The sequence below is a fragment of the Conger conger genome, chromosome 3 (genome assembly GCF_963514075.1).
Source record: "Conger conger chromosome 3, fConCon1.1, whole genome shotgun sequence".
Taxonomy (NCBI): Eukaryota; Metazoa; Chordata; class Actinopteri; order Anguilliformes; family Congridae; genus Conger; species Conger conger.
In genome coordinates this window covers 27,879,409-27,905,146 of record NC_083762.1, presented here as the reverse complement: position 1 = coordinate 27,905,146, position 25,738 = coordinate 27,879,409, and the positions used below count along the sequence as shown (strand labels likewise).

Sequence of the window (25,738 nt, the reverse complement as noted above, 5' to 3'; positions counted from 1 at the left end):
CATGAAAGTATTGCAGTGAGTATGTTCTCAGAATGTGCTTCTGCTAGCAGGGTAGTTGAGCAGTTTGAGCCTCTTGAATCTCTCTTAATGCAGTCGGGTAGAAAACGACACAGATGTCATCTCGGGGTAGGGAGGGAAGGGGAGGGTGGGTTGGTGGGTGAATTAATTGTTGCGAAGTTACCGGCCTGCAGCAGTAATCATCATAACATTAATCATAATCACAGCTGGGGGGAAGAAAATTGCAGGTGGGTGTTCATATGTGTCTGCGTCTGTGTCGGTGTGTATGCGGATGCGTGCGTGTATCCGTACGTATATGTGTGTTGGGGGCGGTTGCGGATATTGAATTGTCAAATAAAAAATAAAACTGGCTAAATAACAATTGCGTATGACGTTAGGCTGTATTACCTCACATTTGCCTGCTGCCGTCACATCGGGGAGTGGGGGGGGTTAGCGATGGAGAGCGTGAAAGAGCAGCACTCAGAATGACGCATGTTACTGATCTCAGCGACAGGGTGGGGCGAGGGCGGGGAGCCCCTTGATGGCTCCAGCTGTCTGTCAGCCCGGCGGACCTTGACTGTGATAAATGGGACTCACGGGAAGGGAGCGACGTGGCTCTCGCCTCTGACCTTGCTGAACTCGAATGCCTGGCCCCTTTGGGATTTACTGAGGCTCGGGCACATGCGCTCTCTCAGGTCTATAGCCTTTCGGAGAGGAAAGAGGACACGGCCGCCGAAGACGCTCCTGTGCATGCGTGACCGACAAAGATGCGCGTCCTCGCTCTACAGCCATTATTCGCATAGTTTATCTCAACAAAAACAAGGAAAAAAAAAAAAGCTTGAGTATCTTGAGCGCTCTAATCACTTTGCGGCTGTAAACTCACGTTTTATTGCGCCAGTGTGGACATTGTATTTTGCTTGTGGAAATGGCTGACACCGTTGACTTTGAAGCAGGTTTTTACTGCTGAGCGAGGCCGAAGTCCACCTTGGATAACCTGGGCAAAGGTTAGGACATCAAAGCGGCCTTCGCAACATGCCCTTCCCTTACACTTACCTTTCTGACTCTGAATCTGGTGCTTCTGCACATCTCTGCGACGCTCTCTAAGTTGGAAATTGGCAGCTGTGGGGGTGGTGGGAAATAGTTTGCACAAACTGCAAATCGCTAGTGTATTGCAGTTGCGGTGCTGGAGCTGCTGAAGCAATGCAGATTAGTGGCTTTTCGGTTCCGGGGATGGTGCTGAGCAGCAAAGCTGTAAAATGCTGTAAGCTCTGAAAAGGAGAGGAGATGACAGGAAGTTTTAGGGCCTGGAAGGGCACTCCGTTTAATTAATCGAATCGATAGCTGAGCGATAGCTGCGGTTGACCAGGAGAAGTGCGGGCTGAGAACGGGAGCCTAGCCCCGAACCGTGGAAGAGGCAGGAACGATAACTGTCATATAATAGGCTGCCTGGATTTTCTGGCTGAACGAATGAGTCCACCCATATTGGATCGGGGGCTTTATGAATGGTTTTGCGGAACGCCACGTGGCGTCGACGCTCGGTATAGTTCGCCGACGTATCTTCAATGAGATTCTTGTGTAAATATTTTCCGAAATGGGTTAAATAACGTGTCACATCCACAGAGCCTCTGCTCCTTCGCTTCTCCCGTTGTGAGCTTTTCTGCCGGCCTGTTACACAAGCGCTTATGTCACAGTCACTTTCTTCTTTCACAGCTGTGAATGTGCGAGGACCGAAGCTGCATTTTAAACAGCTCAATTATCAGGCAAAAAAATGGAGTGACATTTGCGCGTGTGGGTGTGGACACTGGCCGCTCATTAAGTGCTGCTGATTAAAACCCAGTTGAAGGAAGTGTGTGTGTGTGTGTGTATGTATGGGGCGTGTGTGTGTGTGGGGGGCATGTGCGTGTGTCTGGCTTGTGTCCGCATGGTGTGTATGTGTGTGTCTGTTTGGGTGTGTGTGTGTGGCATGTGCGTGTGTCTGCATAGCGTGTGTGTGTGGGGGGCATGTGCGTGTGTGTGGCATGGTCCACATGGTGTGTGTGTGTGTGTGTGTGTCCGGGTAGCGTGTGTGCGTGTGTCGATTCAGTGCTGTGCATGTGAATCTGGGCCATGCGAATGTAATGGGCCTTGGGGATGAGGAACACTTTCGTAGCATTTCAATTACCTCCCTCAGGATGGCCAGTGTCTTTGTCTCCGCCCACCTCTCCAACCGCGTGCCCTTGCGCTCGGGGGGTGACCTTGGTTGGGGGCTGTGTCAGCAGTTTCGCCAGGAAACGGTGCGCGCCATTGTGTGCCCGCACCGGTCACGTTTCCGCCGCTGTCACAGAACCTGCCCTCTGTTCGTTTAATTCCCTTAAAGCACCTACCCCGCATCCTCAACCAACCCAACCCCTCCTGCCACAGACGAGCCCTGAGAGGCAGGAGCTGCAACGGGTGCGGCAACCTTGTAGTGGTTCAGCCGTAGAGAGAGCGCTGAGCTGTGGGAAAGGGGGAAGAGAGGGAGCCGGGCTGGGAGTACAAATCGTGACCCACGTTACAATGGACAGGAGGGAGAGAAAGGCAAAATCAGCCTTTAAAAAAAGCATTGCGTTTTCAACTGCTGCGGCAGAAGAGAAGGAAGGGAATGTCTTGTTCCCTCTCGTTCTCTCTCTCTCCCTCTGTATCACTCCATCGTTCCACCCCTCCCTCCCTCCCTCCCTCCTGTGCACGTTCTCTCCTTCTCATGTTCCCTCCCCCTCTCTCTTGTATTCGAACCGCCACTCTCTCTTCCTCTCTGTGTGTTCCTGTAGCTCACACCCCCCCTCCCCTTCCCGCTCTCAGCACTCGCCTCAGTCACATGAACAGGGTCAGCTCAGGACAGCGCCATCGAGAAGTGCTGTCTTCCTGTGCCTCCGCTTGCAGCGAAACACGTGAATAGACGAAACCAAAGACGAGGCGAAGCACCTCCGTCTCGCCCCGCGAGGCCTCTCGCTCGCCACTCTGGGTTCGTCCAATAGGAGGAGGCAAGCGGCAGCATGCGGCAGTCCGCCTGCGTCGGTCTCGTGAGCGTGGAGGCGGAGCTTGACTCTGAAGGACAGCGGGTGAGAGCTATCGTCCATCTCCGTAATTAACTGCCGTTAATGGCCCTTGGTTAATGCCGCCCCCTTCTCAAACCTTGCGCTATGTCAGCCAAAGTGCAGGCTAGCGTTCCCCGTGGTCAGTCTGTGCATGTTCTGTTTCATATGTACGGATGCCTTGTACGATATTTCATTTTTATTTTGATGCAAAAGTAAGATGGATTTGGCAAGGATTCATCCTGGCTTCATTTTAGCGACCGTAAATAAGGAGCCTGTAGAAATAAGGCCGCTATTGTCTGAAAAGCAGTAAGGGTGTTGACAAGGTTTGTTTACCGTTGCAGTTGCGTGTTCCACCGACCTCGATGGGGCATTGTTGCGTTTCTTAGCAGTCCTTTGTGGAGTTCTTGGAGCTAAACGCACACAATTGCAAGGAAGTGCCATCGCACAAAGAACGGGTCGTGGCATTTGTTGCCAGTTTGAGCGTCGGTCAGCCGAGTTGAAACCCCGCAATCTTGTCCAATTATTGCGCTTTGGCGGCATACTTTTGATGGCTACCCCTTAATTTTGGTGGCATTGTCTGAAGTTTGGAAAGCAGCTTACACGCACAAGCTCAACTGGGATTTCCACTCGGCTCAACAAATGGAGCTTTAATGGAAGTGTGTAGGGGAAAGAAGACTTCAGGAGTCTCCCAGGCTAATGGTTTTCTCTGCACCTAATTAAATTTGCCCGTTGATAAATTAAAGAGCATTGTTGTGTTCCTTTCCGCTACAGAGGCTGGTGCTAAATCAATCAAAGATTAGGTGTTGTGTCAGGTGTGCTTGCCGTGCCTTCCCTCCGCGACGGGCTAATGCATTACCTGATGTGCTCTGGTCCTAATGGATTATTCTCTGGCTCAGTACACTGCCAGCCCCTTCCATGTTCCATGTGTTTCTCCACCTCAAGGGATTGGTGGAACATACTAGTCACAGGCTACTATGATGGCTGCTCATGGTTGTTCATTGTGGCAGTTAGCAAGTTGGCACAGACCCAAGGTACAGAGGCAGGCGATTGGTTACGTTTGTCGACTTCAGTGAGGAGTCCCGTTAGATGAGTGATTAAGCGGTTACTGATGCTGCCGCCACCCACACCCAAATCATGGAGCGCACTCGGCACTGTCGTTAAAAAGAAGACATTTTGGCTCATTAGATGCTTTAGTTGCTTTGTTTGTTGAGCAGCAGATTGGCTTGACTGGGGCTTGTGGCCAAGGCTGTGACAGAAACCCTGCATCCAGCCACACCCCTACCGCTCTCCAGTTTTAGCAACTCTAAATCATTCATGCTCCCGGGGAGAGGAAGGGCTGGTGTTAATGTGACACTGTTCAGGAAGGAAGGAGGGATGGAGGGATGGGCTGGAGAAGACGGTGAGGTGGGTACTGGGATAGGTGGGGGTGGGGGTGGGGGGGCATCCTGTTTCCGGACTGTTCCGGGGGACGAGGGAGCTGCTCTGTTTGGGACGCAGGTCCCCTGTGCGCCCCTGATATTTATACTGTCTTTGGAAACAAAAAGGCGTGACCTTTCAGAAAGGAGGGGTGCTGGGAGACTCATGGCGGGGATCCTGGGAGGTGCCGGCAACCTTTCCCAATTCCGGAACAATCCCTGCCCCAGCCTCGGGCTTTGAAGAATATGTTTGTGCGTTCCTGCTTAGGTGTGTGTGTGCGTGGGTGTGTTTCTGCATGCATGAGTCTGCATGCATGTTTGTAAAGTATATCTGTGTGTCTGTGTGTACTTGCATATGCGTGTTCAGTTCATTGAATTGTATTTTTTTGTGGCAGTGCCTTATGTCTGAGAGCGGTAAAATGGCAGAATGAAATTAGCCAACTAATACAATGTCTGAGTATTTTTGAATTTGTTGTTAATGTGCAATGCTCAGACTGGAGAGTGCACAGACTGCTTCTCTCCAGATTGTCCTTGGAATAGTGCCTCGCCTGTCATTTAGAAGGCAGCCCTGGCACCGCTTCTTTCTCTATAATGTATGCGTCCATCAGTGACTGAAGGCTCCGGTGGCAGCTCGACGTGGAGATGATGAAAGTGTGAAGTGCACCAAAGAGGCTTGCTAAATTCACCCTCATGTCGACCACTTCCTGTTGATCGCGCTGAAGGCCCAGCGGGCACGCTGAAGGCAGCATCTTGCATGGCGTACCAAGCCTGCAGCGAGGGCTGCACTCCTGCGGGAGGTAAAGGCATACGAGGTCAAGCGGATCGCGTGTCTCCGTCGCTATAGCATTCGATGCCATTGTTGCCCCTTCGTAGACTACCGGCCTCTAAATCCCAACTGTGGCAACACGGCGCTATTTCCACAGGAAGGCATGCGCTTGGCCTGCCAATAGAGGAATGAATCACATTTGCACAGAAAATTGATTTTGTTTCTCCTTTTTTTTAATCCGGAGGGCGAGATTTTAACAAGGGCGGTGGTAATCTTCTTGTGGAGCCCCACCCATTGCAGACACTAATATTGAAAACGTACTGGCAGTGTTTTTGGTCAGGGAACCGCAACAGAGTGACAGAGTAATGTTTGATATTAAGCTGTAACATGCATGCATTCAGTATACCTTTACTTTTGTGCCTGTTGGGAACTGGTAACTACATCCATTTGTTAGTGTAAGAAGCAAAGACTTGACCTGTGAAAGGCAAAGACAGCAGGGTGTGGTGGTGATGGTCAGCCAGACCATCGTAGTACTTCAGGTGCACTGAAGCTGGTAAGGGCACGTCTTACTGCTCATGATTATGATCGCATACTACGACAATATTTTCTGGGATGTAGAATCTGTTGGTCAATGGTGCTTCTGTGATGCATAAAAGGGAAGGGCTGCTGTCCAGAAGCTGGGCTGTTAAACATGAGAACATGCATTTTAAGCCCCTGATATTCAGCTATTGCTCTTTCTCTTTGAAATCTTTCCTTTCCCTACTGGTGCTGTTTGTTTTCAGCACATAAAATGAATAAAAAGCGTCCAGCCATGACATCCCATCACAGAGCGCATACAGGAAATGTACAAACAAGATTATCAACGGACAAGACGCACGCGGGTTAGGAAAGAAGAGCAAAATGGCAGAAGAGGAAGGCTGCTGGTCCTGCTGGTCAGCAGGAGTTGAGCTTGTGCATTTCATGCGGCTGTAAAAGGATGTTCGACAGGGGACTCCCTGATGGGGGAAATCAAATGCGGCCTTCAGGTCACCATTCCTCTGCTCTGCAGTCACAACCTGGAATGACCTTTAATTTGATGGTGGGCTGTGCCTGGCACGCTCTTTAAAGGGCGGGTGCCATGTCCTTGTCATGACATGTGCCTCATCTAAATGTGCAGGGGAAAGGCTGAGGTGGAAAATACCACCTTTCTCTCATTACCTTTAAAGACTTTAACTGACAGCTCATCCTTGTTGTACTCTGCCGACCCCGGTAACCGTTGCTACAGTCTCTCACAGGTTCCCAGATGATTAGCACACCTGAATCAAAAAAAGAAATAAATTCTGTATCCAGGTGAGCAATATCTGTTCTGAAGCCCGAGGAAATGAATCTGTCCAGAACCGCGGTGGAAAGATTGAATTGTTTGACGCTCCGGACCGTCAAGGAGAATTATGGAGCGGAGCGGGAGAGAGAGCTCCTGGTTTGGGTGCACCTGGTCCAGCTCAGCAGGGCTGCGTGCCGCACCTTCACAGCGATAGCTTGAGTAGCGACCCTGGCAGATGGCTCTGCCTTCTGTTTGGGCATTAGCGACTGGCTCGTGAGTCATCAGAGACTTCAAACACTCACCCCAAGAGCCCCTGCGAGGAGCGGGGCCGCGGAACAGGCACAAAGATTCCCGCGGGCCCCTTCCCCCGACACGCCGCTTTCCAGTGATATGCGTCAACGGCAGGCTGAAGGCGCCCTGTGGGCTGGGAGCGTTGGGGTACACCCTGTGCAGTCTGGAGCGAACAGAAAATAAAAAAAATTAAAAAATAAAATAAAAGACACCGCAGCATTTCCTGCAGCACCGCTCAGCGAATAAGCATCGAGTGATGCAAAATTTCTGTCCAGGCTACAGCTGATTAGAGCATTTTGTCCTTCTTTCGTTTAATAGCAGATTAATGGACCCCTGACGTATCCATTGCTGAGCTTGTGGTTGTAAATAATGCCGTTTGGCCCTGTGGTTTCCATTCATCTGCTTCCAGGGAATCGTTTGGACCACTCATAGATTTGCCAAAACCTCACACACTTAAGTGGGAATTTATTAGGCCTGTGTGAGGGGGGTTTATATGCTGCGATCTAAGTGGCTCCTGGATAGTACAAACTCCCCTTCCTGGTCTCCAAGGCATCTCTCCACACTGGCATGTGGCCTGTTCTCAACTGGCATTGTGGAGGCCTTCAGGCCTGACTGGCAGCCATAGGAGACGGGGTCATCTGTCAGAGCTGTCCGTCATTTTGACGGACCTGAAATTCAGGTTTTGTGTTGGCTAGCTGGGTGTGGATATGTATCTTGGCAACAGACTTCTGTGTTGTCGCATGTCAGGTGGCCTTTTTTTAACCGTTAGTCTATTGTTTAATGTCCTAGGACTGTAACGCGGGTTACAGAACCCTTGATCTGATTGCTTCAGTTTAAATTAAAAAGTATTTGCATTAAGAGGCCAATCAGTGTTACTTCTCTATTTTAAGGATTTGATGCATGTAATTATCTGTTGTGTAATGACAGAAATGGTTTTTGTAGGGAGAGGGGGCAGATTGCCTATACCATTTACTGTGAAAAAGCTATAGGAATTCTTGTGAGCTCTTATTTGAGACTTTGGGGCAGAATCATGTCCGCAGGGTTGCTGAGGTTCTGTACCTGACTGTAGCTTTTGATCATATGTATTGAGATGAGTAGATTACGTTCCTCAATAGGGTGTAGTTGTGATTATGGAAGGTACCATGCCACCTGAAACCAGGAAGTGGGCCTCTGGTTAATCAGACTCACAAATGTCAATCTGTACAGAGGTATTCTAACACAGGACAGATTTACAGCCTGGCCCTGGGAAAGGGCTTCCTCGTGCCTCTTAAAATACTGTAATCCAATGCAGTTTCTGGGAGCTGCAGCCAAGGCCTAGTCCTGTACCACCAGAGCAGCTGTGCCTGAATGCTGTCCTTTTGACCTTTGAATTCCAAAACAAAGGTCAGCTTCACACTTCAGTCTGGTTTTGGGTTTCAAAACAAACCCTGTTCTCCCCTCCTCCCCTTCTACCCCCTATGCCCCAAAATAGACCCGGGGAAACTTGATTTGCCAACCAACAGCAATGGGAGAAACCAGAGACCAGCATATAGGACACTTGGTTGACACTCGCTTGCCCCCTCCCTTTCCTTGGCACTTGACCCACAATGCACTCTGGGTAGGAGTGCATGTCTGCAAGGGTTTGATATAGGGTTAGTGTATTCTATTGGTCGATAGCACTTTCAATATCATCTTTATGCAATCTACAGCCCCTGAAGATAAAGAACAAAAGCATACTGTGACAATTTGGCTCCATGACAATGTATACCATACAACTTTAAATAATACGGTTGTTGCCAGCTACTGTAAGTGTGTCAGCCACAACCCCTGAATAAGTCCTTGCAGCAATCTCAGAAGCTAGATTGTGCTAGTCCAAGGGTCAAGTAATGTATTTGAAAAACATTCAAATTTATCGCGATTTGCTTTGTGGACGATAGAGGTTTCCGCTACCTTATCAAATTTACTGGGTCCAATTATGTTCTAAAGTAGGCTGTTTCTCTTAAAATGTGCTTCCAAAACAGATGAGCACATAATCTCTCAGCTCAAAGCTAACATTACTGCAGTGAGCTTTTCAAAAGACATTTGTCTCCTGTGGCCGTGTTGAGCTTAAGCACACAGTGGATTGATACAGATTTCAAACGGCGAGTGGCAGTTTTATGGGCCTTGCTTAAGCGGCTCACACGCTGTTTAGCGCAGGGCTATTTCACCTGCTTTTCACGGCATGTTGGAAACCGACCAATCCGAGCATCGATATCCACACAAAACACGTAAGCCTGTATTCAAACACCACCAACACGGTGTCACGGAATGTATACACAGAACGGATGCTGTGATGCAGATTCAAGTAGAGCGGTGTTAATTGTGTCGGCAGAATTCTTTTACGTGTTGTTATTTTTTGCTTATGTTTAATATTTGTTTGCTCGTACAGTATTCACATAGCTTGCTCACACTGTATTAAAGTAACACTTAAATAAGCCAGTTAGGAAATAACAAGGCTGCGGGGAATATTGATGATACAAATGTTTTAATTTGAAACTTAATTAAAGTTTTTATCTCCCAGAATCTCTTTCCTGCATTGATTCATTCTGCTGTCCTCTTTTTCATGTATGAGTGTGACTTGGAAATGCATGAGACACTGAAATCATATGCACATTCTCACGTCTGTTTCATCACGAAGACCTTCCCTAATAGCAGTTTTGGTAGATGAAATTTAGGAATTAATCAGGGAAAACCTCGGAAACGGGGTTTCAGCCCTTGGAAAAACTCTTATCATCCCGCCCCTGTCTGCTTCCTATTTTCGTGCCAGTGCGGAGGAACATTTTCCTTGGGGAGAGGTGGGGAGCAAGAACAAGAACACTGCTGCAGAAACTATGACCATATTTAGACTGAGAGAGGCATGTAGCATTGTAATGGGACAATCTACAGCAGGAGGACGGGTTGAGAGAGAGCCTGAAATGCCTGTCTGTGCTTCCAGCTCGGGCTTTATGTACAGGAATATAAAAGCGCTTAAGCAAGCGCTGCAGTGCCATTCGGATGAACTGAATTAACATCGAACTGAATGTGCTTTGGCACACTGTAAAGCGCTTGCTGGATATGTAGACCGCTCACTGGCTTCTCGTGACAGTGCAAGAGCAGTGACCCAGCAGATTAAGTTACAGGGTCTTTAAGATCACAAATAGGTGATTCAAATGTTCTTAACCGAACCTTCTAATGCTGATGTCACAATCACCACTTGCGGTTGAAAACAATGAAGTTGTAGAACATGGACTTTGGATTAATTCCCAAATTTGATGATCCCTGCTTTTAACGGGTTAACTCTTGGATACAAGGCTTTCCTGACTTTATATTGGGTCAGCTGGGGGCACTTGGACCTCGTGTGTTCCCTGCAATGGCCCTTTCTGGTTCTGCGTGAGTAAAAGTCTTGCTGAGGACAGACCGGCCTTCCCCTGCTCTTCCAAGCTCTCGACCTTTGAAGCGAAGGCTGTGACATTTCCCGAGTGGCTGACGTTCCCCTGCCTATCCCGGTCTGCGGCCAGGCATGCTGGCTCAAGGGGAACGCGGCAAGGGCAAAGCAGGAGAACTCTGGGATCGGGAGCAGTAATAACCTCTCGGCCGGTAATAACCCTGACTGCGACTGCTGCCCTCACACACCAGGCCAAACAAAAGGACCCAAAAAAGCCTTTTTATTTAATTACGGCGCAGCAGCCTTCTAAGTCTGGCCTTCAGACGGCTGCTGGTTCTTGCGTACGAGGGATCTGGTATGACATGCTCCTCTTCTCCTCCTCTGTCCTCGATCTGCCTCACACATAGGTGCCACATATACTACCTGCTAAAGCTGTGAAGGAAAGAAGACTGACAGGCAAGACAGACATAGACCGATGGGTCGTGTTCAAGGACTCGGGGGTGCTGCCTAATTGTCGTGGCTTGCTGGAATTTGCCTGCCCTATAAACTCAGATCAAGCGAGGCTCTCAATTTTTGTTGTGTCCTGGACCTCTCGTTGACATGATTTTTATTCAGGGCCACAGTTGGGCAAGAATGGAAGGTCCTTCCAACCGATCCTCAGCAGGTTTCTCTCCTCTCCTCCTCCTCCTCTCTTGCAGACATGTACCTGCCCAGAGCTCTCTTCCCCCCTCCCCCCCCCGTCCTGGTTTGTGACAGTCACGACTGCAGTGAATCACGCCTCACAGCTCAGCTCCTCCTGCCCGCTGCAGAGGCAGGGGCCAGGCCGAATCCTCTTCACTGCAGTGCTTGTTTCTAACCCATAGGATTAGAGTTAGAGTAAGATTTTTTGGAATGCTTTTTCAAGTCAGTGTTCTAGAACACCATTGCTTTACCAGTTGTGATTGCTCTGAACTGAACATTCTTATGGTGATGTAACAATCTAATTACATATTTCTGATGAGAATGTTCAGTTAAGAATATTCTCATATTTGTGATATTACACCTTAAAGGGATAAGACGCCATATATATACGTTTTTCGTAATACACTCCAGGATTGGGTAAGGGTATGGACTGAGGTTACTCGGGTGAGGGGGGTGTTAAACCGTAGCACTGGTGATATGAGCCCTTGCATAAAATGCATGACTTGGGAGTGTTCACCTGTAAGCCTCCACAGCCAGTGTAATGAGAGACAGGCTCCTTTTTGTTTCAGTGAAATGGATATGTCTGCAGGAGCCCAGAACTGCTGACTTCTCCCTGGATCTCCAGCTGATCCTTTATCTCTAACACCTCTGAATAATGTACGGACACCCATTATATTTATTATATTATGTGGTCTTGCTCACAACAGCTGCTTAATTGACAGTGGAGAGGTTTCAAGTTGCCATTAAATTAATACAACAGGTACTACTACTACTATGACTACTACTACTAATAGTTATTATTTCTACTGTTGTTCAGCCTTATTTGTCCTTCATGCAGGGCACACGCTTGTGCTTTTTACAATCTGCAAATTCAGTGTAATTCTCTGTGACCTTGAGAGGCGGAGTTTGTGTGACTGAATGGCATTCAGTTCCAGGAAAAGATAAGATTCCATGGTATAGAACAAAATCAGAAAAGCAGTGCCAGCGTGTGACTTTGTTCTGAGTCTGTGAGCTGAGTGGCCAGGAATACTGAGAGAAGGCTGCTGTCGCCCTCTGGGAAGCCGCTTGGGAGGCATCACTGGACATCCCACCCCATCCGCAGGCTAACAGCAAATCAAAAACGGACCACTGACTGAGAATGCGTACTGTTAGTGGCTCATTAAGCATGGGTGTACAAGCGTAAACAAGACATTACTCTCTGTAATTAGTTCTCAAAAGTAATCGTCAAAAACAGGATTCCTCTCCCAGTGTAATGCCCGGTTAGCTGCTTTAAAATGTTGAGGATAAACCCCCCCCCCCACTAATAAAAGAGAAAAAGGATATAAACAGTCCCCTTCAAAAGTCAAAAGCAAGGCCAATTCCTTTGTTTTTGCCATACACTGAATACATTTGGCTCGGGTGGTAAGAGCAATAGTCTGGCAGTCGGAGGGTTGCTGGTTCGATTCCACCCTGGATGTGTCGAAGTGTCCCTGAGCAAGACACCTAACCCCCACCATGACGAGTTGGTTGGTGCCTTGCATGGCTGCCTATCACCATTGGTGTGTGATGAAGGTGATCAAAGCGCCATATAAATGCTAACCATTTACCATTTGTGGTTCAGATAAAAAGATGAACATGAGATGAGTTCAGAATTTTATTTACACTTTCATGTGTTAAACTACTTACAACAAAGCATCTTTGGTATCAGACCACCCAATTTTTAGGCGAGCAAAAGTATTGGAACAGAGAGTATTTAAGTAAATGAAAGTAAATGACACTTAATATTTGGTAGCATATCCCTTGCTTGCAATAACTGCATCAACCCTGCGATGCAGTTTTGACATCACCAAACTGTTGCATTCTTCAACTTATGTTCTAAGTTGTTCTAGCTAAAAATACCAGGAAATAAAATCTGAAATTCGGATCTGTCATCTAATGTACATCTTTTGACCTCAAACTCAATTTTCTTCAGCAAAAACAAAGGAATTGACCTTGCTGTTCCAATACTTTTGGAGGGGACTGTATAATCTAGGTACACTCACTCACACACACACACACACATACACACACACACACACACACACAAATGTGAACATGGATGCGCATCCTTTTTCAAAAGAAAAAAAGGAAACAAGCTAATTTAGAGAAAGTGAGTAGCACTTTCTGAGATGAGGGAGATGTAATTTATTGGACCTTGAAATGGGTATCCAGGGTAGTTTCACCAGAGCCCAGACTCATGTCTTGCATGCATAATGGTGTCTCAGGGTTTGTTTCATAGCAGCACTGTGCAGTCTTCACTGGAGACTAGATAGAGCATACTGTTCTTTTCTTCAAGGAAGTATAAGTTGCAAAGCTGGCTTTACGTGTTACCAATTAACTGACAGGTATTTGGATGTCCCCTAGTGCCACTGCATTTCTTATCTACAGGGTTGTGACCTCTGCTAATGCCACCTCCTGGCTTCAAGTACAACTCCCTACCATTTACCTCACAGTTGCTGGTCTTTTGAATTCATTTTCTTTAGTTGTTCACTTCACACCTTTCATTTCCTTGTATTAGCCGTTGAAAGTCTATCGTAGTAACCCAGCATATGCAATTCTATGCCTTTTGTTTGGTCGTTGGCAGTGGCAATTAATCAGCTTCCATTAAGCTCAGACAACAGGGCGGAAGGATTTGGGGGCCTGCATGGGGGAAGCCTGTTAGATCCAAAATGGACGTACTGGGACTTGGGGAGGGAAGGATTCTGGGCAAATGTGGGCCTTGTGTCTGAGCCAAATTGGACACAAGTTTAGTCAGTTGAGGGAAGATTTTAAGAGACAAAACTGATATAGATTAAGACAGAAAAAGGGAGGGATGTTTGGTGTTCAATGGGGAGTGTGAGGTTAGAGCCAAAAAGTGCCAAAGACTTATATCAAGTTCTTGCTTAGGTTGCTTATTGGCATTTTTACCTTTAAAGTTACAATAGGTAAGATTTTTGTTAAAACATTGTTACAAGACCATTGTAAATCCCTTTCTATCATTGAAAAAGGCTCACTGACATGTTGACCCACCCTCTGCCTCTGTTTATGAAGGTGTTTGTTGCTGCTATTCCTCTCTTGACCATTAGAAGTCCGAAATGACCTTTTGTACCTTGGCCACAAGGCGGAGCACCTCTTTAAGCTAGCTTAAGCTAGTTTAGCTACAAATTGATATGTCGCTGTGCCTTAGTTAGTTAACTAGCTACATTCAGGGCCGCAAGCCCTTTGAACCATTGTGCAGTACAAGTCCAGCCTTATTTAACTCACCTGCACATTTGCAATAGTAGCCTAAATTTCAGCTAAGGCAGCATTTTCCAGCAAATGTTACATTATATCTCAACACACTCCTTTCATCTTGGCATTTCAGTGTGAGGTTTGAGTAATCGGCTAATGTCATGACCTCCTGAACCTAGCATTTATATCCAAGTCTAGTTCTGGGGCCATCATATTTGATAACTTTAGTTATTAGCCATTTTGAATACTATTACATTTTTTTATTTTGCTATGCTATTTTTTTATGCCGATAACAAACAGCATGTTTAAAATGACACATTAATATGTTTCCCATTTCTGTGTACTTGTCGCTTCACTTCTCCTTTGACATTTTGTCATGAAAGGCATACTATGCAGGGTTTGTTTTATTTCTTTAGTGTTTTAATAATCAAAGATGTCCCCTCCTCCTATCCACTCACCTCCACTTTTATATTTAAGATCCGTTTTACTGTTCATATTTCCATTTACAGGTTTTTGAATATGACCCCCATCAGCTTTTCGTTTCAATTCCCTGTACTTTTTCTTCACGTCCGTCATTGTAGTAGCTAGCTACAAACTGCGCTGCTGAAACCTGATCCCACCTCGTACCCTCTGTCACCACACCCACCCCTCCGCACACAGAAAAGAGCATCACACCCAGAAATAATCATACCTGATGCTGTAGCTCACCTCCAATTTTCTGAGTGAAATGCTTCAGGGGGAAAAAAACATCACTTGTATCTTTTCAATGCAACAGGGCCATCCTTTTTCCATGTGGTAGATAAATATGACTACATAAAGAGCGAAAATGTATGCGATGTGTTTCTCAAAACTAATAGGTAGGTTAACCAACATTGAATAGATACAAGTGATGTTTTTTTCTCCCCTGGAAGCATTTCAATTTAGTTTAGAGATGTTACCGTATGAAGTATGAGATGCAAAGAACGAAACAAAACCTACCATCACCTGCAAGAAAAAGTTCTTATTGCGCTAAAAAAACTATTTGATGCTATATCGCCCAGCCCTAAATAAACAAGTGACTGCGATGAGCTTTGGGTGATGGTTGCAGTCCTTCACAGTGATGGATACTTTGCTCCAATGGATTTATGACGCAAAAGGGATGATATTGCACAGATTTGGTCCTGCAGGACAGAGTAGTGAACTCTGAGGACTGACATGGAGTCTGAGAGGCTGGGGCAGCTCTAGGACCGTACAGCTTGGAGTAACGGCCAAACATCAGAACTGTAACCTTGGAATTTCAACAGTCCTTACTGAGGATTAGAGTGCATTTGTAAGGTTATGTTTTGGTGATCAAACGGAACAATGAGCGTTGCTGCTCATTTCCAGGATTGATTGCATTTAACAAAAGGGAAATACGATAGCACATTTTGAGCCACAATGGAAGTCCCCCCTATTGAGCTGCACAAGAGTGCTCAACGGAGACAGTCATTAACTGTGATTTATTGTACCTATTGTCTGCTTTGTGGTCGGTTTGGATAATTATCCATATGCAGCTTTTACTCTTTTAATCAGCCGGTTCATTTGTAAGAATATCTTTTGCTGTGCTTTCTTTGTGTATTTGACAGCTATTAAGTTTTGTTTTCTACGGCTTCCACAGGCACAACTGCCATGATGCTAACTCAGTAAATAGAGAATTATCTTCACATTGTGCTGTTTTTACTTTGCTTTGGTTTGTCTAAATGCTCAATAGTTTACTGGAAATAGGAGCAGTTAAACTAGGGTTCCTAGTGAATGCTCTGTACATTCTCATCTCTTTGAGTGCTGCTTCCACTGCAGTAATGCACCACATGTACACGTGTAGCTGGGCCTTCTTGAAATCTTTTTCCCCTTCAGGGCACTGTGACTGTTCTACAGGTACACCATGATCCACCTGCTCCCTCTGCTGTTTTTCCTGAAGGGCAGCTTGACATTTTTGTCTCAGAACTGTTTGTTCCCCCATATAAAATGCTCAGCGTCAGTGTAGTGCTGAGCTGTGACTGAGGATGAGGGCCGTCCCTCCAATAAGGAAGTTGGCTGTAACCTGTGGTTTTGGTTGCATTTGTACAGAGAGTTTGTTAGTCCACGCCTCACGGAAACAAACCATTTAGGAAGCGTTGATTACAGCACTGAACCCGTTGGCATGGTACATTTACACTAGCCAAAGATAAAACCTAGATGTTCTCTGCGGCTAGTGAGAAGTGTTCTGCTCTCCTAAAGCGTAGCTCCCAGCTCCATATTAAATGTCCAGTTTTTTTTCTGGCTTATTAGCTATTTGAAGAAGTCATGATTATTGAAAGACTTTTGGCTAGCAAGTTCCAGGGTTGCCATGCTTCATACTCTTCATATTTATTCAGGAATTCAAAAAAGATGCTAATTTGATGCATGCAAGCTCGCATGCATCTGTGTCAGAAAACCACCGAAAATTATTACAGCTTTAACTGCTTTCATTTCCTTTCTATCAGTCCATTTGAATGGCGTAATGTCGACGCTGAAGTGCTCTACACGTTGTAGTTGCGAGGCTACCAGCAGCCAAATGCCCCAGTTCTTCCCTCTACTGGCCTACTTCCTCCAGTCTGCAATTAATTTCGATCCCTGCTGGGGTGTAGAGGTAAGGGCCAGGAGGGGGGGTGTGGTGTGTGGTGGGTAGACTCAAATTTAAATTCAATTTTAGGACTCTCCTTACAAGGGAACAGATAATGACTAGGGAATTTAAAATAAAAATTTTGAATTTCATTCAGAAAAATGGAAAGGAACATAAATAGGATGATTTTGTGATCAGGGCCTTTCTTGAGGGAGTCAGAATTTTTGCTGTTGGCTAAGAGAAAGGGCGCATAGTTTGTCCTTGGTGACCTGTGGAACCTGTGGCATTTTGAGGGCAATGCACGTGGCACTGAAGCAACCCTGGATGAGGAAGGCCGCTTGTGGCTGGGCAGAACTAAAGGCTCTTCCTTTCAGTATTCTCCATCACATGGTGTGCGCTAGCCCTGCGTTGGTATGACTTCGAGCACATGTGTGGTCATATGTTACGTTGTGTTTATGGACAGGCATCCCGTTAGCCAGGCTTAAATATGTGCGTCTGTGTACGCGTGGCGGACTAAGGGCTGAGAAACAGGACCCATCTGCGTCTGGCATCCGCAGCATTTAAACCCTGGCCCGTCACAAGCAGCTTGTGTAAGAGGCAGTCATAAGACCCAGGATAACGGCTATATATAACATACCTTAGATAGCAGCGTGCTCAAAAAGAACAGGGCACACAGATAAGAGCCTATTAGCTGGCAAGTGCTCGAGATAAATGAGCAGCCTCCAAGCTTATTAAGTCTCCAGATTCAGTATGCAAAATTGCCCCTCTCAACACTAGAAATCCCCCCCAGCTCCGAGATCCGAGCAGGATTCCTGGCATTCCCTTCCTCATATGTAGGCTTGGACCTGAGCTGGTTGGACCGACGGAGCGGATCTCCCGGGAGAATGGGACGCGACATGGCCGCCTCTGGCGTTCTCCGCACATTTCTGCATCTCTTTCACCCCTCCCCGACAGACCTGGGTTCAAATAGTATTTGTTTTGTATTCAAATATGTTTCAGTATTTGACTAAGCTTGCCTGGTGTATTGGAACAAATGAAATGATCCCAAAAGCATAAACCCCGCCCATCTGCTAATTGCAGGCTCAAATGTTCCAGACAAGATCAATACAGCACAGAAAAGTATTTCCAAAACAAATACTATTTGAACCCAGGTCTGCATGCAGATATTGCATTTGTGCTGCCCTTTTGGGGATCTGATTCCCCGTGTCAGCCGAGCCCTTCTATTGAGGGTGTAGGGCTGGGTGTCCTTCAGCAGCCTAAAGGTTAACCTTGTATGACGGTGTCGTGAAAAGCAGAGCCTGACCCCCCAGGCCTTAGCCCCCTGTCAGCGAGACTGCGCCGCGTGACTCGACCTCTAGCAACATTTTATGTAACAGCACCGTATAGCGATCTCTGTGCAGGGAGGGCGGCTGCAACCGGATATTCTTGGCGGATATCTCGGTGCTTGGGCCTTTTTTTGACAGAGTAGGCAGGAAAGAGTAGCTTGGGTGAGTGCACGTGGCAGCGAACAAAGCCACATATATATTTTTTTTATCCCCCGTCTGGCTGGAGGAAGAGGTTCTATAGGTCTGCGCTTTCTCTGCCTGCCTGGCTAACTTAGTGTGTGGCTCTAGCAGTAGGAGTGTTGGCCACTAGGCTATGAAAAGGCAGCAGATTAGTCAAGAGTATCAAACTGCCTGTTTTTTTATTCTCAGCTGTATTTATTTATTTATTTTCCGTTTGCTTTTCTCGGTCTAGATAAAGCCTTCCCTAGTTTATTTTAAAGTTAATTTTAGAAGCGGCAGTAGATTGTGAAATAAAGGCTTATTGGCAAAGCGTGTGGTTTATTTGCTCACCTCGGTAGGGAGTGGTCAGTTTCGCCAAGGACACTCTTACTCATTTCTAAAGTGCTCTTCATTTTGCACAGAGAGAGAGGAATTACAAGCACTCGGAACCCTTCCACACAGCGCTTTGGTGAAACGATTTTTGGGGAAATTGAAACTCGTAATTGGCTCAGAGTGGAGCTTTAGCCTCTTCGCCAAAGCAATACAAACCTTTGTAATCTGTACATGGATTAACAATTATCTCCGCCTGGATCTCCCATAAGTGTCTGCTACACAAGGCGTTATTTTCACCCATCAAGTGTGCAGTTTGAAAGGATCATTTTTTACCCCTAATGGACGCAGAAACACCGCCACGTCTCTATCTGGCAGGAGCCCTTGAGCCCCCCCCATCATTCAATATGAGCAGGCGATGTTTTATTCATCGTAACTGCGCTGGCTGTGGCATCGTTCTCGCAGGCCACTCTCTGTATCTGCCCCTTCTTATCGCTCATTTCTTTTTCTTTCTTTTTCTTTTTAAAATCCCCACTTAAAAACATCCGTTCAAAGTCTGCATTGCCGGCGCGTTTGCGATAGCGGCTGATTAGCGCACACAATAAACCTTTATGCAGCTGCCGCTGGCCTGGAGGAATACGCGGGTCCGCCCTCAAGGTGAACGGGAGCAGCGGGTGGGCGGAGACACCGCGCTCCTGTGAGAGAGCCACGTACCGCCGGCCGGCTGCTCGGAGGTTGCTCAGCGATTACAGTACCAGTAGGACGAGGTCAGCGGGGTTCGAGCCTCTGCGAATAAGGCTAGGTATTTTGAAGGCTTATAATGGACGTTGGGCAAGTGGCTTGGTCTGGCGTGCAGATTGCTGTCAGCCGAGATGCGGGGTTCAGGTGGCACAGCCCGGTTTTTGTTATGAGTGCGGCGATCATCCACAGGGCGATGTAAATGTCACTGCACTTGACAGGAGGCACGAATGTTGCATCAGGGAACAGCATCACAAGACTACGGTGGCTATAGAAAGCACTCACATGGCACGCGAGGGGCTTATAAGTACACGGGGTGACATTAACTCAGGTTCGATCCTAACCTGGGTGTATTGAAGTGTCCCTGAGCAAGACACCTAACTCCCAAATGCTCCTGACAAGCTGGTTTGTGCCTTGCATGGTAGCCAATTAGCGATGGTATGTGAGTGTGTGTCAATGAGAAGAATTGTACAGTGCTTTGGAGGCGGTATATAGACCATTTACCATTTATAGCTTACAATTGATTTAATTTTCATTTAAGCAATTTCTACCCTACGAAAGCTGCACTGCCAACTCAAGAGTTGTTTATAATCACATTTGTTATTTATAAGATACATAGCCATTATCATTTGTAATATAATGTGGTCCTTAGTATGCCTTAATGTGCCATTGCTCCGCTTGATGGCTCTTCCTATTCAAAAGCAGAGGAATATCTTATTCTATTATCTTTTTTCAAGGTCAAAGGAATGGGATGTTGAAAAGTTCAAAAGGTCACCATGGCGATTAGTTAAAATTGTAATGCCTGCTATGGGGGTCCTGTTTAAAGTTTTCGGTGGCTGAGCTTGTGTGCCGGTGCATGTCCTGTGCGTAAGCCCGTATCCCATGGTGCTTGTCTGTGACCTCAAACCTTCACAAGTCAAGGATGTCTTTATTGATTTTTAATGAGGCATCCCGTAGAAAAAAAAAATGGGGGGGGGGGGGGGCTGGAGAAAGACAAAGTCGATGTGGGAATAAAAGCTGTGCGGAATGTGCCAGAATTGATTTAGCGGGGGCTCTGTTTTTCCTGGGAGAGGAGGAGAAGGAGCCAGGGGGGCGTGTCGGGGAGAGCTAGCCCATGGGGGGGAAAGGGGGGGTGGTGGGTGCCCCTCGGAGAGGAGGATGAGTCAGAGGCACGTGAGGGATATGTGAGAGGAGTGCTAACAGCAGCTCTCTGGGGGCAGAGCCGCTTTGGAGCTCCTCTCTCTGCCTCATGACGGGCCCCCTGCCGGGGTCGGTTACCTGGTCCAAGTCGCAGGAACGGACGCACTCATTGACTTTCTAACTGGCTGAGTAAGACAATTACACTCAATTAATAGTGTGATTTGGCTAGAGTGTGGTTTGTATTTAAGGCCATACTGCAGTCCACAACTGTAATATATCTGTAATAACCAATCACACATACCATGAATCAGTCCTTACTAGTACTGCACTGACCAACATAAATATTATCCCATGCTTCTGTGCTCAGAAAGCCTAGAAAGTTCTAAAACTCATTGACTTGTCCAGTTCTAAAATATTTTTATTTAACTTGCATAATTGTTTTTAATTGTGCCTCTTTCTGTTAAGCTACGATTACATTTGCCTTGCAGTCTCTAAAATGGCCGCTGCATTGTAACGGAGTTAATTGAAAGTGGCCAGTGTAAATAAGTCTGTTGACCTGGGCTTGCTGTAATAAAGTGAATGGGATTGGATGGGTTTGGTGTAACCGAGATGGGTCTGCTGCCTGAGAGCGAGCCCTCATCAAAGATGCATGGGGGTGGACACCCTCTGGAGCGTGTGCTGCCTCCTGAAAACTGCTGTGCCATTGTGGCTTGTAAAATGTGTCCTTTACCCTCTGTATTTTATCCCTGTGCGCCATGCAGTGTGCCCCCACCATGATGAGCCTGTGTATGGCACTTTGGTAACGTTTGTTCCACAGGAGATGTTCAGGACACCAGCGTGGCATTGTTTTGGAGCTAGACTTGTGACCATAAGCTTGTAGGTTTGAATCCTGCGTCAAAACCGTGCTGTCTCACCCTTGAGCTGGATACTTAACCTGAATAGCTTCAGTTAATGCCCTGCTGTGTTAATGGATAATATGGTAAAGGCTTAAGCGTTGCACTTTGCCCTGGGTAGTAGCAATTTATCCAAAGTTCTCTGACTGGAGAACAGCAGTTGACAGAACGGTTTCCTTTTTTCTTTTAAGGTGAGGTTTCTTCTGTTCCTCCAAAGGCTAGACGTACTTCCTCTTCTCAGTCTGACTGCAGATGATCTTCCATCCGCTAAAATAACCTCAAATTCTAGCTGCCATCTCCCAGCCAATGAGCAGCTGTAATTCAGAGAACATGACACAACTTTTGGCCTTGTGTCATCTTGTCATCTTCGGTTACTCAGAAAGACGTGTGGAATGTTTGAACAGGCGGTCTGAACCGCAGGTTTAATTTTATTGAAATCACGTGGAAGGGTCACGACTGCTCGGCCGTTTTGTCAGGGGAGGTGGCGGGTTTAAGGTCCTTCATGCCATTGACGATGACACTTAATGCCTCTGCCCGGGCCACTAGGTCATTGGTGCTTTGCCAACTGGCTTGCCAAGCGATTTCCCTGACTCAGCACCAAGATGCATTTATTGCGACACATTAACCTTAGAGTCCACCTGACAGTGTTCCACATTGTACATCTCAGTGTGCTTACAGTACTCACCAGTGACTGTCATATCTGTTAATGCTTTCCTCATCAGGCACTGTTAAAGGCCGTTGCAAAATCACACTCTCTCCTATAGTTTTTTAAGCATTTTCCGAAATAATTTCTTGCTGTTTGTTTTAGAATAGAATGTTCACTTAAACTACAGTTTTTGGCAACCTGTGGGGAAGAATATAATGATAGACAGGCGATGGGCTTCAATCTCACCTCTCTCCCTCCCTCTATCTCTCTCTCTCACAGTATGGGGAGGAGGAGGTCAGTTCTGACCGCCTGGATGCAGACTTCCCTGACATCGACCTCTCTCAGCTGGACGCCAGCGATTTCGATTCCGTCAACTGTCTCAGCGAGCTCCACTGGTGCAATGACCAATCAGACGCCTCCCCTGCCTCCATCCAGTACAGCACAGGAGACCCTGAGTTCTTTGAGGTAAGAGTGGGCAGGGATGTTCCAGAACATTTGTTTCAGTTCGGAACTTGTTCAAATCAGCAGTCGGAAGTTTCTGTCCACTGAAAGGTCATATATTCGATACGGTCCTGAAAGCCAAATCAATGGTTACACACATTCTTCTAAGAAAGCACAGGAAGAAGTGCTTTCTCACTTTCTTTAGTTCTATGAGTTCTGTTCTGCAGTAAGTTCTGCTATTCTGTGCGTTCTGTAGCGTCTTTGCTTGCGCCTCTTTGCGGTATGTATATCAGACCTGGGTAAAATTGTTGTTTTGGGTCTAAATACTTTTCTGTGCTCGATTTGATCTTGCCTAGTGCAGTTGAGTGAATATGATAGGTTCCAATACACTAGACGAGCTCAGTAAAGCATAGAAAAGTATTTGAATCCAAAACCATTACGTATTTGATGCAGGTCTGCCATCCATGTACTATATAGGTCAGTGCTTCTGTTCAGTACAGGCTTTAAACTGATGTTTAATTAACTCATGGTGTACAGGAGAGAGGCTAATCAGTATCCATATAGTATCCATGTAGAGGAAAATCACTTGTGTCCTTCTCTTCATAGATCTTGAGCTAGATCGGCTCTTGTTATTGAGCTGGCGCTTTGAATCGATTAGATGTTTCTCAGCTGAATCTAAGAACGGCTTCTCATCGTTGAGTCCACTGATGTCCCTTTGCTCTTGGCCTCTTCATCAGAATCTCCCTTTGCAATTGATTTCACAGGAGGGGCTGAATGACGAGTATTCCTACAGGGACTCTTTTTTTTGTGGGGGGGGGGGTGGATTGGGGTGGATTGGGGCATCGATCCAAAAGCCTGATTCCATTAACCTTCAAAAACGGTACAAAATTATACGAGATGCACCACACCTACCTTTCCTTAGGCCAGAGCTGCCCAGCCCTGTTCCTGGAGATTGTTCGACTTCATTTGAACCATAACTTGATTTTACTAATTAGCAGCTCAGATCTCGAGCTGTTGACTGAGGTATGCTTTTTAGGGTTGAATTGAAAGCGTATAGGACAGGATTGGGCAGTCCTGCCATAGACTCCTCTCCTCTCTGGGCCGCACGGTTTGATTCAAGGTGCCCCTGTCTAACCAGGCGAGAGGCAACACTTGACAATGGAAGACTTTGCTTGACCATTAACTTAAAACTTAATATTTTGACAAGACTTATTACAAGACTAAAATGCTTGTTAAGACTCTTTTCACTTTTTGTTGCAGTGCAGTGTTTTTGGTCGGTGCGTGACTGACTCCTGGTGCTCTCTCCTGCCCCCTACAGATAGAAGAGGAGGAAAATGCAGCGCTGCTGGCTGCGCTCACAGACAGCCTGGACGGCATGGTGGAGGACGAGGTGGGGGGGCTGTCTGTGTTCCCCTCGCTGGGGGATGGGCCTGATGAGTATGAGGATGAGGAGGAGGATGATGATGAGGAGGAGGAGGAGGACCACCTCCCCCTGGGAAGTGAGCCCTTCCCAGTGTCCCTCAGTCCAGAGACAGAAGACCCGTCTCTAGTAAGAACCCTTCCTTCCTGTTTAAGGTGGAATTGGATGGGCCTCTGAGTACCCCACAGCATGGGTATGATAGGCAACAAAGGTCTGAATTTTTCTCATTTTGGCCTATTTTTATTCTTTTAGCAATCGCTCTAATAAGATCCCTTTTTTCAGGCAGGTAACCGGATCACCCCAGTGAATCAACCCCCACCCTCTTTACCCACTTCCCCCTTGACCCTTGTAAGCAAGGGGCCTTCCCCTTTGACTTGTAGCAGTCTTGATTTTCCCCATAACTCTTTCGCCCCCACTTTCTCACCCTCTCTCTTTCTTTCTTTAAGCCTCTCACATACTCTGTCTCCTCTCTCTCTCTTTCTTTCTTTCTGCCATTTTCTGTCTTCCTGTCCATATCCCTGTCTCCCTTCCGCACTGTAACCCTCTATCATTTCCTTTCCTCGCTCTTGCCATTTGTGACTCTGCTTCTAGGACCCAGTTTTCCTCTGTTGGTCACAGTGCAGTTCTCTGCTGCTAGAGTAGTCTGTTCCCTGTCCTTTGGCCCCTGCCTGCCCCCTCTCATGCTCCCCCCCCCCCACCCCCAGTGGAGTTCTCAGTGCTCTGTGGGGGGCCCCCCATCTTTCTCTCTCGCCTGCATCACTTCTCAGAATCTCACTTCCAGGGAAAATAAAGAGATTTACATGGTTGTTTTTTTCCTGACCCTCTCTATATATGCTTGCTAGTGTTTTCAATTAACAACTGACAAATATTTGCATTACTATGTAACACTGAAAAATGTTTTTGCACATTGTTTAAATCCAGATTGCCAATGTGATATAATACTACCCATGATCCTTTGTGCTACTATTGTCTCATTCTTTTTGAAGTAATGTGGTCAACATTGAAGTATTGTATTATCATCATAATGGTACTTCATTTTCAAAAGTAGCCTGCAAATTTGGGATTTGATCAAAAAGGCTGCAGAAAGCCACATTGTTTAAAGGTTACAAAGCCCTCTTTGTGTCCCTGCTTTGGATCCAGCACTGGAGCTACATACCTACAATTTCAGCACTGATGTTTAGCTTATTTTAGTTGTAAAAGGAACATCAAAAAAGCTATAATGAGGCAAACATTAAGAACTCAAAAACGACGGGGGGTAAAGCTCAGGAAAGAGTAGTCTTTCAGCTGAGTTAAAAAGCCACATATTGATAAGCTAAAACAATGGATGGTTCTTCGAATAGAAGTACGAGACAATTTATGCCAAATAAATAAACTTGCCTACAGTCTGTGTTTCCAGTGATTCAGTAAGAACTTTTAAGGAGAAAAAGTCAAGTTTGAAACTATTACCAGCCTCAAATTTGCCAATTTGTCTTCAGAAGTTTATTATATTAAAAGAATATACTTTCTGACAGTAGAAGCACAACGGACATGCCCAGAGTGTTCCTTCAGCTTGTATCATTATGATTGACTTCTATGAATGATGTTATTTGTTGCATTTGTTAATTTCTTTTTTTAGCTAAATGTAGAAAAAATTAGGAAAATCTCAGGATAGGATGTTATCTTTTAAATGTATTAGAAGAAATGCCCCTATCTCTTTCTCTCAGATACACACGTACACAGGTACACACACATGTGCTCACACACACAGACACATTCTTGTTCACACAGATAATGAACATTAACTTTCATATATTTATATATTTATATATATATATATATATATATATTTATAATTAAACCGCAGTAGTGAGCTCCCATCCAAACTTTTTGCCCAGGTCACCTCGCTGCAGTTTCAGGGGCTTAACTAGTGTCACTAATGACTTGAGGCGCCCCCT

General features: G+C 46.3%; 1 protein-coding gene across 2 annotated transcripts in view; it reads left to right on the top strand.

Annotated features, from left to right (window-relative positions):
* ppargc1b (peroxisome proliferator-activated receptor gamma, coactivator 1 beta) overlaps positions 1–25,738 on the top strand; it is a 54,431-nt gene that overhangs the window by 15,677 nt on the left and 13,016 nt on the right. For both annotated transcript variants that reach the window (XM_061235236.1, XM_061235235.1), the window contains exons 2-3: positions 22,223–22,408; positions 23,703–23,933. In XM_061235236.1, the coding sequence (XP_061091220.1) occupies positions 22,223–22,408; positions 23,703–23,933 (417 nt within the window). The remainder of the gene's footprint in view (positions 1–22,222; positions 22,409–23,702; positions 23,934–25,738) is intronic.